The sequence below is a fragment of the Lygodium microphyllum genome, chromosome 13 (genome assembly GCF_053477565.2).
Source record: "Lygodium microphyllum isolate KBCC chromosome 13, Lygodium_microphyllum_v1.1.10, whole genome shotgun sequence".
NCBI lineage: Eukaryota > Viridiplantae > Streptophyta > Polypodiopsida > Schizaeales > Lygodiaceae > Lygodium > Lygodium microphyllum.
The window spans coordinates 14,925,048-14,940,630 of record NC_141147.1 but is presented as its reverse complement, the minus strand read 5'-3'; the positions used below and the strand labels follow the sequence as shown (position 1 = coordinate 14,940,630).

Genomic DNA, 15,583 nt, shown 5'->3' with positions numbered 1-15,583 from the left:
AGCTTCAGTGGCTGAAATATATTCAGCCTCAGTGGTAGAGAGTGCTACTATTTTTTGTAATCTAGAGCTGCGAGCACCAAGAAACCACCCCACCCATCAAGGTAAAGATATACCCGCTAGTAGACTTGCGAGTATCCAAGTCACATGCCATGTCTACATCACAATACCCCTGCAGATCCAAAGTACCCTTGCCATAGCAAATGCATTTTCTTTGTGTGCCCTTAAGGTACCATAAGATACATTTCACTACTTTCCAATGTGATTTGCCAGGATTGGACATGAACCTACTTACAACTCCCACTGCATAAGCAATGTCAAGTTTAATGGCAACCATAGCATACATGAGTGAACCACAAGCTGAAGCATAAGGAACACCCTTCATAGTACTGGCTACCTTATCATCTTTTGGGCAATCTGCTTTGCTAAGCTTAAGATAGGGTGGAAAAGGTACACTAAGAGGCTTAGCATCAGCCATAGAAAAACGATCAAGTACTTTGCTGATGTACTTTTCTTGTGAGAGAAATAAGAGTTGTTGCTCTGTATCTCGTGTCACACGCATGCCCAAAATATGTTCAGCTACACCCAAATCCTTCATAGAAAATGCTGAATTAATCTGGCTTTTATGCTTACCAGCAATGAGCATATCATCCACATAAAGCACAAGTATAATAAGGCTTCCATCATTAGTCTTCTTAATATATAAGCAGTGATCTACACTACTCCTTTTAAAACCATGTGAGAGCATGAAGGCATCAAACTTTTTATACTATTGTCTAAGAGCCTGTTTCAAACCATATAAGCTTCTCTTAAGCTTACATACCAAATGCTCATTTCCATGTATAACAAAGTCTTCGGGCTCTTTCATGTACAGCTCTTCTTCTAGATCCCCATGCAGAAATGTAGTTCTAACATCCATCTGATCAAGTTCAAGATCCATAGATGCTACAACGGCAAATAACACTCGAAGAGTGGTCATTTTGACAACAGGAGAAAACACTTCCTAAAAATCAATGCCCTCCTTTTGTGTATAGCCCTTAGCCACAAGTCCAACTTTGTATTTGGGTTTGCCATCCTTGCATTTGATTTTATAGACACACTTCTTAGGAATGGCTTTTCTATCCTTGGGCAATGTAACCAAATCCCAAGTATCATTCTGATACAATGACTTCATTTCTTTGTGTATAGCTAGCTCCCACTTTTTCTTTAACTCGCATGATAAGGCCTCTTTATACATAAGAGGCTCACCTTCATCTGTGAGCAAAATGCAGTCCAAAGAAGGATCAAATCTTTCTATAGGTCTTCTAACACGTGTAGACCTTCTTACCCAATGATCTGTGTTATCAGATAATGGATCCACATCCAAGGGAATGTCAATGACCTCATTGTTTGGCTGCTGAACTGCATGTTCAAGTTGCTATAATACAATTTCAGGCTGCTGTAATTCATTTTCAGCACGCTGATTTTGGTGCTCAAGGGGATACTGATGTTCAAGTTGCTGTAATACAATTTCAGGCTGTTGTAATTCATTTTCAATATCCCCTTGCTGCCCATTTTCATCTGGCTCAATAATGATACGCTGACTATCATAATCAGCATCAAAAGGAGCTGAATTTTCAGTGGCTGATGGCTGCTCAAGTTATTGATCGTGCTGAAATTTAACTTTCTTTGTGTCTAAGTCATTAGATGTGACATTTTTCAGCAACTTTGACTCATTAAATACCACATCCCGACTGTGTAGCACCTTTTTTATGCTTGGAATCCAAACTCGATAGCCCATTTCACATTCATCTCCATAACCCATGAAGATGCCTCTATGAGATTTCATGTCAAGTTTGGTTCTGCTATATGTACATAGAATTCGCAGCCAAAGGCTCTTAAGTGGTCATATGAAGTAGGTTTGCCAAACCAAACCTCTTCAAGGATACCACTTTCAAGTGCACGATGTGAAGATCTGTTGCAAATATGCACCGCGGTTTTAAGTGCCTCTCCCCAAACGATTGCAAGAGATTAGCTATGGACAGCATACACGGAATCTTCTCACATTCGCTTAGCCACACCATTAGATGATAGATTGTAAGGAGCTATAAGCTCTTGTTTAATCCCATTGTCATCACAAAACTTATTGAATTCTTTAGACACATACTCTGCCCCATTATCTGTTCTTATGCGATTTAACTTTAAGCCTTTTTGAGTATTAACCAATGCATAAAACCTTTTAAAAGCATCCAATGCCTCACTTTTCTGCTTAAGCAAGTAGACCCATAGCTTCCTAGAATGGTCTCATCAATAAAAGACACGAAATAACGAAAACCACTATGAGGTTTTATTGGCATGGTGCAAACATCAAAATGAACTAAATCCAAGATACATGCCTTCCAAGAGACTCCATGAGAGTAGGGACTCTTTACATGTTTACCAAAAACACAATCATCACAAAAGTCAAGCTTTGAGCTTTTCACATCAACTCTTCCAAGTGAAGAGAGTGCTTGCAAACCCTTTTGGCTCATATGTCCAAGACACTTGTGCCATAATTCCATGTGTGATTGTACTTCAACAACTGCAACAAACTTTCCAGGAAGTGCCTTGCAGTAGAGATAATACAGAGTCCCCTTTTTACCACCTCTAGTGACTAGCATAGATCCTTTCTCTATTTTCCACATACCACCACCAAAAGTAGTAAAGTAACCTTTGTTGTCTAGCTGCCCAACAAAAAGCAAGCTCTTTTTGATAGCAAGTACATACCTAACATCATGAAGAATCAATTCCTGACCATTTTCTAGAGCCAAGTGTATGGTGCCCATTCCTTCAATATCACATGCATGATTATTGCCAAGGTAGACTTTTCCAAGATTACCTTCTGCATAAGTAGAAAAACACTCCAAAGATGGAGTTACATGAAAAGAAGCACCACTATCAACAATCCACTATTGTGACAAACTATCATGAGCTAACAACAAAGCATCTATCACATCTGTTTTAGTGATATACATGTCCTCCACTGTCATAGCAAGCGGATCTGAATATGCAACCAGCAAATTAGCATCTTTATCATCTTCTATTTCCTCAATAACAACACTAGATACCACATTTGCTTTTTCTATCTCTTTAGGGGTAGAGTTGCCATCCTCATCATTCTTTTTGCCTTTCCTATTAGCCTGCTTCTTGCGTTCTTATTCCTTTTTAAAGTACCTACAATCGGGCTTTTTATTCCCTTTGTGACCACATTGATAACAAGTTACATCTTGCTGTTTTTCCTTACTTTTGCTGTGATTTTTGTTTTTATTTGCAACATTATATCTTTTTTTAGTCCTCTTACATTGTAAGCTAATCCACTGTTTTCCCCACTTGCCTTGCGTCTAATCTCTTCATTTAGAATAGAACCACGCACACCATCGAATGTCAAGTTGGGGTTATCGCTCAATGACACAACTAATGCTTCCCATGAATTGAGCAAGGTCATGAGCAAAAAGATAGCCCTCAATTGAGGATTAAAAGCTGGCAAACCTGCATCACTGACTCAAAATACCAATGAAGGTATTCAAATGCTCTAAGGTACGCTTGGACTCATCAAGCTTCAAGTTGACCAACTTCCACATGAGATGACTGACAAGAGTTGTATTCTCATAAGTAGCCTTGAGTTTCTCCCAAACTATATAGGCAATATCAAGCCCCTTTATATCAACCAAGATATCATCTGTGACGGCCATTTTAATGTAAGTAATGGCCTTTTTATTCATTTTAGCCCAATCCTCATCTAACAAAGCAACAGGCGTATGTTTTTCTAAAGCATCATCACAATCCTTTAGAAAGAGTATACCTTGCATACGATCTTTCCAAAGATCAAAAACCATTGCCGTCAAATTTACGACTCTCTTTGTGTCTGATGTAGATGCACTACCAGTCATCTTCAACATTACACAGCTGCAATAAAGGGCTGAATGCTTTCAGCCACCACTAGAAAGGTTGTTGAATTGTAGCAGCAAGTACACACTCTTATACTTCCAAGATGTCCAAGAAGCAGATGTTTAGCTACAAATTTCAATCTCAAGTACTGATTACAACATATGCACGAATCAAATGTGATACATTTGCATTAAGGATAGCTCCCACTTCAGTTATACATCACCAAAATTCCCAAATACAATGACCCAAATGCTATATTTACCATTGTTTCACTGCATAATGAGTATTCAGCAATACATGTACCAAGAGAAGCTACCCATTTTCGACATTTAAAGCATCCAAAACTCAAAAGACTCCCACTCAGCAGTGAATCTGCTGCAAATTTCAGTATCCAGTCTCAAAATGACTCAAAATACATCACCAATGTGAAAAATCCCAAAATTTCTGCAGTGAATCTACTCCAATTGCATAAATACATCTTCCCGAGCATCAAGTATGGGTAAATGTTGCAGAAATTTCACGAATTCTGCAAAAGCCCCAATTTTCGAGGTCCAAGAGTGCACAATTTCCAAGAAATTGGCTCAACCAAGCAAAAATTTCACTTGCATTTGAGAATCCCCGAAATTTATGAAGCCTGTGCACTCAATGTCTGCAATTTATGGTTAGAAGTCACTGAAATATGTGTCAGGCACCAAATTTGGGAAAAGCCCCAAATTTTAAGGGGGAAATTTGCACAGATTCCGACTCTGTGCTTGCTAACGTGAACACCCAGAAGAGGAGAGAATAAATCAGACTGAAATTTTTCTGATTTTAATTTTAAAAAACAGGGCATTGACCTGCCCATTGTCCGTGCAGCTGCGTGACGTCCGTCATCTGTGCAGCCCAACACCCTATCCCCGTCACGCATGAGCGTTTGACGCATGCCTCCAATCCCATCGCGCAACAATCCAACAATCCATTACGCCTGCATGCCACTAGTCAATGTAGTAGTCGCACAGCAATCGCCCATCGCAACCAGTCAGTCGCCTAGCCTGTTACACCTGCACCCGACCAATCAGTCACCTGGCGCCCATCAGCTGCACTGTTCGACTGTTGACACATGTTACCTGCTCACCTACTTCTCAACGGCCCGACAGACTGTTACACTTGTTGGTCCCAATGGTGACGACTGCACTGTCAGCAATGGCTTCCGGTCACGATTGCCTGCTTGCGTCAGCCATTGGCTCTGATACCAATTTGCAGAGTTGAAGCGGAAGTAGATAGAGAAAGAGAGCTGAGCGCAGGCACATTAATCAAGAAGTTCAATGACCCAGGACTGAACAGTATTTGACAGTGATAGAGTGAGAGTGAATCAACGGATAGGTGTGTACTAATGTGGTACACACAAAGAATAAAAGAATGTATTTATACTTAGGGTATGGTACACTTACACCCGTTAGGGTGGGTTCACATGTGTGAAGTAATATATACATGGGAGAGCACATAAACGGCCTTTACACCCAACACTTTCTTTCCCTTTCTCTTTTGTCTTGTGTTTCAGCACTTTATTTCAGCATATGTTTACGCTTCCATTATTGCTCCACTTCTGGAAACATGTTCCACAATTTTCTAATTCTGGGTATATTGTTGACAACCACCTCTCTTCTTACACCACGTCCTCCTTGAGATCTCCCCCTATCTCTACTTGAATCTGAATAGAAGGCTTGTGCTTGTTCCCCTACACCTCTTCCTTTTCCTCCACTGTTTCCTTGCATTCTCATCTCCTCAGTAATCATGATGGACATCAGATCTTCAAAATCCAGAAATGTTTCACGTACATAAACAATAGTGATCATCATTCAACCCATTCAACACTAAAGAGAAGAAATCGTCATCTTCAACAAATGCACCAAAAGATTCCAATATCTCTACAATCTCCTTGATTTTCAGCACATACTAACGGACTGCTTTTCTTTATGTTATCCAACTCAAGAATCTTCCACGCTTTTCTATTAGTACTACACAGCTTTTCTAACGTGTCCCTCACTTCCTTTGCAGTATGTAGGTCCAATAAGTATCTAATCATCCATAAAACATTTGTAGGTATAAAAAATATGGCATTTTTGTCTTTCTCATTCAAATGCCTTTTGATGTTCTTCAATGGGTTCTTTAGGGAGCATTGCCTCTTTCTCTCATCTCCACAAGCCTTTACTTGTTAAGAAGCTCCTCATCCTGAACTTCCAGGGCTGCTAGTTGCTTTTATCCAATGTGTCTACATTGACATTGTAGCTACTCTCACACAATTGTATATGGCAATACAAGTATCCTTTTAATCTAAGTTGTGCACATGCACAAAAATTCCCAACATACCTAAATTTCCAAATCTATGTAAATATAGAATGTAGACTGTAATCCCACAATGTATAACACTCAATAATTGCACAAAACTTGCACAATTGCAAAATTGGTCAAAACCTACAATTTGCAAAATTGGCAAAAATGCCTAGAAAACCTTGTAGGTGCAAAATGAAGACCAAAAGGGCCTCAAATGGCCAAAATAACAACACAAAACCCTAAGATGTGTATCTATAGAACTTAGCACCCTCTTTGCACTCACTGGATTGTTAGCAGTCATGTTTGTCATGCCTTGTCATCTCCTGCCTGTGAGCCTCAGTCTGAGTCAGACGAGGACTTTAGGAGCTCTAACTTGTCTATCACTTGTTTTGACGGAGGAGGTAGCTCATTCTAGAGCACTCAGTTTATTGCATTTCAGTGCATTTTCTCCTCCAGTCGGGATTTTATGTGCATTTCCCGGGGCAGTTTCTGCATTCTTCAGCCTGCCTCACCTGCCGGACATTGTCCACTCTTTCCGGGATTTTTCTGAGCATTCCTAGCATTTTTACCAGCATTAAATGCTGGTTGGATCAACATTAAATGCTGGTCGGACATATTTATGGCCTCAAATTTCAGGTCGGATAGTTTTTGGGTTTTTTGGCTATTTATAGCCATTTCCCACTCGGCAGTCAATTGTATTATCATATTCCCTCCTTTCGTAGGTGCACACTCCGACTCCGTCATCTTCCTCCATCTTCGGTCCTGCCGTCATCATCAGCCTGATCTGGTGCCCTCACTGACGCTTCGGGCTGCGTGCAGGGACTGATCAGTCCACAGTTTTGCATTCAGCATTCATTACAGTCAGTGCAGATTTTCTTCCTTCATTTTCTGCTTCCTCTCTCTCTCTCTCCCTCTGTGTTCGTGTTTCTTCTTCCGTTGCGCACTCTCACATGGTATCAAAGCCTAACTAAGAGCACAAAGGAGAGCTTCCATTGCAGAGGAGGACACCATCAAGTGCAGCCTTTCTTCCCTCCTTTCCAGCCCTTGGCGATGCTGTCCAGGCTGAAACGCAGCCTTCCATACCTGCATTTTGTTGTTTTGCAGCATTAGGAGGAGTAGGCGACAGTTTTCTAGGTGTTTGCAGCCTGCGTTTGCATCAAACACAGCCAACGGGAGGTGGTCGACATCAGCAAAGGAGAAGGCGTCATCGTCTGGAGGATAGGCGACAGTTTTTTTCTCCAGGCGGCAGCATTTTCTCTCTCCTCTTGCAAGCGACAACATCTTCTAGGTCTTTTCTGACATAGGCGGCTCCATCTTGACTGTTTGTTGGTTGCAGATTGTTTGGTGATTGCAGATATATACAAAGATGTCTTATCACCAGTTCTTTGCTGATTCAAAGGATGAGGTCTCTATTCCTTCCTCTGAGAGACGGAGAGACTTTCGTGCTAGTTCACGCGACGACCGGAAGTCACCTAGCCTATTTGACCGAGATCCCTCAATTCCCCGTTCTCTCCATGTTTCACAGAAGGCTCATTCTGCTGGCCTTCATATGTCTTCCATGGCACCCTCTATACAGGTGCCCGTACTCCCTTCTTTGCCCAAAGAAGACCGGCTTGATGGTTCCAACTACTCGCTTTGGTCGTGTAAGGTGGAGTGTATCCTTGATACCTTTGATCTTTGGGAGTTTGTTACCCACCCTATTTCCCGTCCAGTGGAGGATCCCACCGTTGGATCATCGATGGATCGTGCGGCCTTATGGGATTGGCTCAACTCACGAGCTCAATCTTTCCTCTTTATGAGCTTACAGGATTCTGTCCTAGTGCATGTGCGCAGGTTGCGGAAAGCAGCGGAAGTGTGGACAAAGCTTGCTTCTTTGTACCATCAGAAGCCTTTTGCCCATCGGATTACTCTCGAGAAGAAATTACGGATGCTCGTTGTTGATGATTCTTCTTCCATGAAGGATCATATCAACAAGTTGGAGGACATGAGGGATGAGCTTGTGTCCCTTGGCAGGATGATCTCTTCCAAGGATATGGCCATGATTCTTTTGACTCAGCTGCCATCTTCCCATTTTGATGTCTTCTACACCAGCCTTCTTACATCGAGGACCCGTGAGAAGCTTCTATGGGAGGAGCTTGCCCCACTTGTTTTGGAGCATGATGAGCGCACCAAAGAGGTAGCCACTGGATCCACCTCCATCAAAGCTTTTGTTGCAGGTTCGAGAGGGGAGACACAAAAGAAAGGGAAGTCACAGGCTAAAAGACAGGAGAGTTCTTCAGGTTCTGACTCCGACTCGGAGACGCCTAAATGCCCATACTGTGGGAAGGGGACACATCCAGAGGAGAAATGTTGGAAGAAGTACCCTCACCTTCGTCCAGGAGCGAAGGATGGAGCTAAAATATCTAAGCCTTCTACCTCTACTCCAGCAATTACCCATGAGTCAATGTTCCTTTATATTGTTGACTTGGAGGAGCCTTCTTCAGTGGTTGCCTCATCTTCTCAGAGACCTTGGCTGGTTGATAGTGAAGCTTCTAGTCATATGACTCCCCGAGGTGATTTGTTGCAGGATCTATGCCCTTCTGAGGGTTCAGTCACTGTTGGTGACATTGTTTCGGTGCCTATTTGCGGTGTTGGCACTTTGCCTTTATTTCTCAACCGCGCGTCGAGCTCCCTTTCACAGGCTCTTTATGTTCCTGACTTGGGCTTTCCACTCCTCTCAGTCTATGGCCTTACTAGGCTTGGTACCCGGGTTGTCTTCATCGAGCAGGCCGTTTGTATTGAGGATTCTTCTACAGGGGCTGTTATTGCGACAGGTTGGCAGGAGAGCAGGATTTATAGGCTCCATTCCCCTTTTCTTCTTACAGGGACCTCCGAGGCAGTTGTCTATTGCTACACCTGTTTCCACTTGTGCACCCTCTTTTCCACAGGTTCCTTCCCATCCCCCACCCTCTCCTCCGGTGGTTCCCTCGTACCCCCCATCCCTTTCAGAGGGGGACAATCTCGGTGATGCGGCTATGGATTTCCTGGCCCCTACTATTTTAGAGGGGGCTTCCCAGGATCGCCAGGAGTTTCTTCATTGGCAATCTTCATCGACGGACTTCATCGACCTTGGCATTCCTCTTGCCACCCTAGGATCTGTTTCTCCCTTGGCCTTCCGCCACATCCAGGATCTGAGAGGGGGTGTTAGCAGTCATGTTTGTCATGCCTTGTCATCTCCTGCCTGTGAGCCTCAGTCTGAGTCAGACGAGGACTTTAGGAGCTTTGACTTGTCTATCACTTGTTTTGACGGAGGAGGTAGCTCATTCTAGAGCACTCGGTTTATTGCATTTCAGTGCATTTTCTCCTCCAGTCGGGATTTTATGTGCATTTCCCGAGGCAGTTTCTGCATTCTTCAGCCTGCCTCACCTGCTGACATTGTCCACCCTTTCCGGGATTTTTCTGAGCATTCCTGGCATTTTTACCAGTATTAAATGCTGGTCGGACATATTTATGGCCTCAAATTTCAGGTCGGCCAGTTTTTGGGTCTTTTGGCTATTTATAGTCATTTCCCACTTGGCAGTCAGTTGTATTATCATCTTCCCTCCTTCTTTGGCAGGTGTACACTCCGACTCCGTCATCTTCCTCCGTCTTCGATGCTGCCGTCATCATCAGCCTGATTTGGTGCCCTCACGACACTTCGGGCTGTGTGTAGGGACTGATCAATCCACAGTTTTGTATTCAGCATTCATTACAGTCAGTGCAGATTTTCTTCCTTCATTTTCTGCTTTCTCTCTCTCTCTCTCCCTCTGTGTTCGTGTTTCTTCTTCCGCTGCACACTCTCACATGGATTTCATCCCAAGCGGAGATAGTGACCGAATCAATACATGTAGCCATGTGCAAACAAGAAACCTTGGAAGAAATGGACCAAGCTATTGTACCTGTGCTTGCTTGCCTTCTCAATCTTCTGCAATCTGTGAAGCTTCCTTTCGCTTGTCATGCTCTCATACCACAACGAAGGATAGGAGATATACACTCCTTCATACTATGGCTTTCCCCCTCCCTGTGCACACACACAAGAAGCTTTTTCTTTTGCTCTCTCACACACACGTAGAGATGAAGGCTAACTAGTTCTTACTCTTCTTATTTTTCTCCTTCTTCTTCTTTTCCTTTTACTCTAACATACAAGTGTTAGGGTGTACATATAAGTGAAGACATAATATACTTACGTAACAATACAAATATGATGGGCTGCCTATGTAACTATGCCAGTTGTAATGGGTGTATCCACTTGCTACATCCATAATGAAGATTGCCAATGCACCTTGTCAAATGCACTGACATATGTCAATGGAGTAGACAAATCATCCTAGCTGGTCATATGTTGAGTGTGCTATCTCAAAAATTGGTAGAAAACAGTAATAACATTTCATAGAGTCTCTCCATCATTTGATTTGCACAAAACCTTCCTACATCCATGGCAGCAGTTCCTCTAATGTGCATTCAGACGTGCAAGTCCATAACAGTATCACATATGCAACACATGGCAGGTATGCGTCATCAGAACCATTTAATGGATAAGGTGTCTATCCGTGTGACAGCTACACAAACGGTGTTTATCTGTGCCCATAAGAAACTTCCTACAAACTGCCATGGGTTGAGTGCCACATGACAAACAATGAATTGACTAACCAACAAACTGTAAAATCAAATAGACAAATCAGCTTACTCACGAGCCAGAATGGCAGGTGGAAATCTATGATGAAGTGAAACTTGCAGAAAAGAGAGCTGAACTGTAGGGATACATGCTAGCTACACAATGCAGATTCGGGTACTTATTGCATAAATGCAAGTGCATGCAAACTGCTCATGGAACTTTGTTCCGGCCCCAAATGGATAGATTAATCTAACATTCCAAACTTAAGGAACAAGGTTCCCAAAAGACTGTCCTTTAGTGTTTTTTTTCTCAACTGTGTTTTCAAAAGGCTTATTTAAATTCAAGTTTGTCCTGATTAAAACTGGCCATTCCTTTGGGACATTTTAGTTATAAAACCAGCTAATACCATACGTGTTCCCCTTGAAGCCAATCACATTTCACCCTTTTCCTTCTTTCCATTTGATAGGGATAAGTTTTCCGGAACACTGGTAAGGAGCACAGCATGTAATCTAAGCTCCAGCCTGAAGTAAATATTTCCTGTGAAAGTGGCAACAGGACTGGAGTCAAGTATACTTCTTGCCTGTCAGCAGATGGTCTCTCTTCATTAGGTATTATAGGATGTCACTCTTCAGCTCCGACAGGAAACTTTTAACTGAAGCAACTAATCAGACATATGTGCCATAATCATGCACGTTGTTGTCGAGCGCTTGTGTGTTTCATTAACTTCCATCATTCATGTACCAATTATGTCGGATGCATGGCACAACTCAGAGCGGGGGACTGGCACATTGACACTATCTATTCTTGGTCCTACCTTTTGGATCAAGAAACGCTTCCGCGCAAGAAAATTGTGCAATGAATGCTACTCATCTATTCTAAATGCATTGTGTATGTATGGAAGAACGGTGATAAAAAGCAAGTTCAGAATGGCAGATCAGCAAATGCCTGGCGGGCGGGACACATCTCTGGTGTCCTTTTTGGAAGGCGAACCCCACAGCTCGATCTCCATCTTCCCCATCAACTCAGCTGAATCAGGCAGCGACGATGATTTCTATATGACATGGTGTTTATGGGAGCACCAAGAAGAGAGAGCGAAGCTTCTTCTCCGCGCAGAAACACGTGCTCTCAGCGAATGAAAGCTATCAGGCGAGCTGAAGACCTAGTGAGCTCAAAGGGAGTGCCAACTTGTTGGATAATGCATGAAGTGGCCGCCGGGGTCGGGGGGGGAGAGAGAGAGAGAAAGAGAGAGAGAGTTTACGAAAAAAAAAAAGAGAGAGAGAGAGAGAGAGAGAAGACACCCTCCAATTGCAAAAGTTTTATTCCTTTCCACTCCCCCCCCCCCCAAAACACAAAAACAAAATTCCCTAAGGTTGGCTATGGTCCAAAATTTAGGCCTTGTAATAGGGGCCAAAGATAGAACGCACCTAGCTCTTCAATCATGCTCAAACTCGGTGTGAGGCTTAATGATGTGCACCATATGGGATGCAAAGAATCAAGTTTTGTTTCACGCTCAATCCTACGTGCTCGTTAACACAATAGATCATTTTCGAAGGTGTGTTAGGTGGATTTTTGAGAGTGAGGAGGTCTTCTTCTAAGGAGGCTAGCTCCAAGCTCATGATTTAGATATTATCATGCTCAGTTTGAGTTGCTTTTCTAATGTCATCATTATAAAATATCCTTGCCCTAATATAATAATATTGCATAGCTATAAAATACAGAAGCTCTAAAATAAAAAACAATACAAACAAGAGCCAAGGATTGTGTGTGTGTGTGTGTGTGTGTGTGTGTGTGTGTGTGTGTGTGTGTGTGTGTGTGTGTGTGTGGAGAGACTCAAGAGAGAGAGAGAATACATAATATCATGTGAACAAACATTATGGCCTTTTAAAAATGAAAAGTAAAAAGTTAAATGTGAGCAATGAAAAAGGAGAAGAATTTAATAAAAAACATCAATGAAAACGAAGAGCAAGAAGATAGTTTATCACCTTTAAATGTAAAAGCATGTAATGGGAAGCCTTACGTGTAAGAGTGATGATTACCATTTTGTTAGTAATGTGAGTGATTTACATTATTGTGATAATATGTATATCCCCCATAAGGTAAAAGATTGCAAATGAGCTACACTTAAGCTAGCTTCAAAAGAAGCTTACAATTTTGCTTTAACACCCCATATTTGACTAACATTTTAACTAACATAGCTTGGGCTACCTCAAACACTTATTGACTATAACCCACAAGCTTACCTTTGGCATGCTTTGGTCTACCATGCACAACCTCGTTCCTAAATGACCATACCACATGAATAACCACTGCTCTCAACACCAATCAAACTTTTAAAGAGACCTCTTTCTTCATATTCCCTCTATTACCTAGGAGTGTCTACTTCCAATTCACTTCCTAATGCAAGTTCAACCCTTTCATCATGCCCATGACTATGTTCCAAAGTGCTTTACCTTTAATACAACTCCAAAACAAGTGCTTTTTTCCTTCAAGCTCTTTTCCAAACAATGGCACAAAAGGAGAAACACTCTTAGAGTTGGGCATTCAATTGTTCGTGGCAAGTTTTTTTTGCAACCAGTAGCCAAAGCAACATGTTCAATCTAAAAGAGGGGGTGGCTTGTAGTGCTTTTACGCCTTTTCTTCCGAATAACCATATAGGGCCTTGGATCCTCTCTCTTCTAGGCCACACTAGCTACCAAAAACCATTAAGAATTGGGGATTTTGAAATCCTATTCTTCTTGATGACTACTACCAACTTACCTTCCTTGTTATTCCAATGCTTGATTCAAGTCAAAACCTCCATCTTGCATGATGTTGGCTAGTCAAACTATTTCCAAGATAAAACCAACTGCAACCAACTAGACTCTTCTTCAATTAGGCTATACCGATTGCTGATAACCTCAGGTGCTATGAAGTTATTGGCTTCAACATCCCAGATGTCAACCCAATAGACAATCCCTTTCATGTAAATTCCGTGCAACAAAGCCAAAATCTAATTGTCATGCAAAGATGAGGCTTTTATTCAAAGCTGGCACATGGTGTACATTATGCAAAACAAATGAACTACGAATAACAAGTTGCAAAAGAACATTTTCAATGCCAACAATATCACAAACACGATCATCTCCCTATCTCAAAGAATCTGTCATAGGAGAACGATAGGTGATCAACCAACCAACATTGGAGAAAAGGGGATTGAGTATCAATCAAATGAGCATCATGTATAGAAGCAACCAAAATGTACTCATCAAAATGCATTTGTCTCCTCGATCTTGATAGTAGACTTTGTGATGCTACCCTCATCAAAAGTCTTGGCATTATCTTGTGCTTTTCCCTTGCCTTTATCTCGCCTATCTTGGTGCATTTTATGGTAGTGTGGCCGAATACAGCTCTATTACCTACAATAATGACCTATAAAATATGATTTGGGGCCATGGGATTTATTGTAACCCTGCCCATGAGATCAAACTTTGACCTACCCTATTGTGCATCTCTACCATGGTGGTCATTAACATATCTACCATGATTATGACCTAGGTGTGGGTGGCATCAATATTCTTTTTATTTACTTCTTGAATAACCAAGGCACCCTCTACATCCTCAAGCTTAAAATCATTTTGTAGGGGCATTTGTACTTACGGTAGTGCGAAAAGTATCCCAAGATTTAGAAAGAGTAACAAGCAATAACATAGCTAACATTCTTCTTAAAGATAATCCCTTACAAAGTAGCTCCAATGTAAGTTGATTGGAAATGGAATGAAACTCGTTCAAATGAGAAGACATAGTAGTGCCTTTCTTCATACGAAGATCCATGAGTTTTTTAAGCCAATATAATTGCAAAGTAGGACTTCATTTATCATAAAAAATGAATATTTTCTCCCATAACTCCCAAGTACCACCTCATTCTCAATTACATTAAGATAAACCTACTTTGACAACGACAAGATAATGGTGGACTTGCATAACTTATCAAGATCAGCTCAAGTCTCTACACTAAACTCTTTGGGCTATATCTCTTTAGCCTCTTCAATGGTATAATTTGCTTCTTTTGAACCAAAACTTCCCATATTTGGATCTTCCAATAATTGAAGTTGTTGCCATTCAACTTGTCTATGTTGAAAATGGCACTATCCATAGAAACATTGGAAGTAGATGTCATTATGACTCTAAAGCAAAGAGTGATGGGGCTATCGTAATGATAGTAAATCATCCCCATGTTCAGCCCAAAACTAAATACAAGAGGTGAGGTGCAATACAATGTATGGCTATCCACAAAATAAATGCAATAAAGTGTTCAACCCAAGTGATTCCTCTCAACAAAATGCAACTAGCAGTGTATAAGAATGGGCATAAACCTCTAGTCACATCACATGTGATCACTCTAAGGGGCTCCTTTACCTATAACAAAAAGTGTACATATAGAAGATGCTTGAGCGATTTCATAAATAGGATGTTAATGCCTAGTGGCTACTCTTTACCTTTCCATGTGAAGGTCAATCAGGCACATTGTCCCCAATCAAATGAGTAGAAGGCAAAAATGGCCAAGGTCCCTTATGCATCCACAATTGGCACTTTGATGTATGCCATGATAGTTGCTTGCCCTAACATAGCATTTGTAGTGGGATTTGTGGCATACTCTATGGGTACACTTGGACAACAACATTAGGATGCCATGAAGGGTATCATGAGTACCTGAAAGGCACTAAAGATATTGGTATTTCCTATGGTGGCCAAGAA

At 41.6% G+C, this 15,583-nt stretch overlaps 1 protein-coding gene across 2 annotated transcripts in view; it reads right to left on the bottom strand.

The window, feature by feature from the left end:
- The window catches only part of LOC148026366 (protein CHROMATIN REMODELING 35-like), an 83,176-nt gene extending 71,112 nt beyond the window's left edge, over positions 1–12,064 (bottom strand). For both annotated transcript variants that reach the window (XR_015692828.1, XM_087690800.1), the window contains exon 1: positions 11,795–12,064. Coding sequence is in view for 1 of the 2 variants with exons in the window: in XM_087690800.1 (XP_087546926.1) it covers positions 11,795–11,867 (73 nt within the window). In the remaining variant the exon portion in view is untranslated. The remainder of the gene's footprint in view (positions 1–11,794) is intronic.
- Between the last annotated feature and the right edge of the window lie 3,519 nt (positions 12,065–15,583).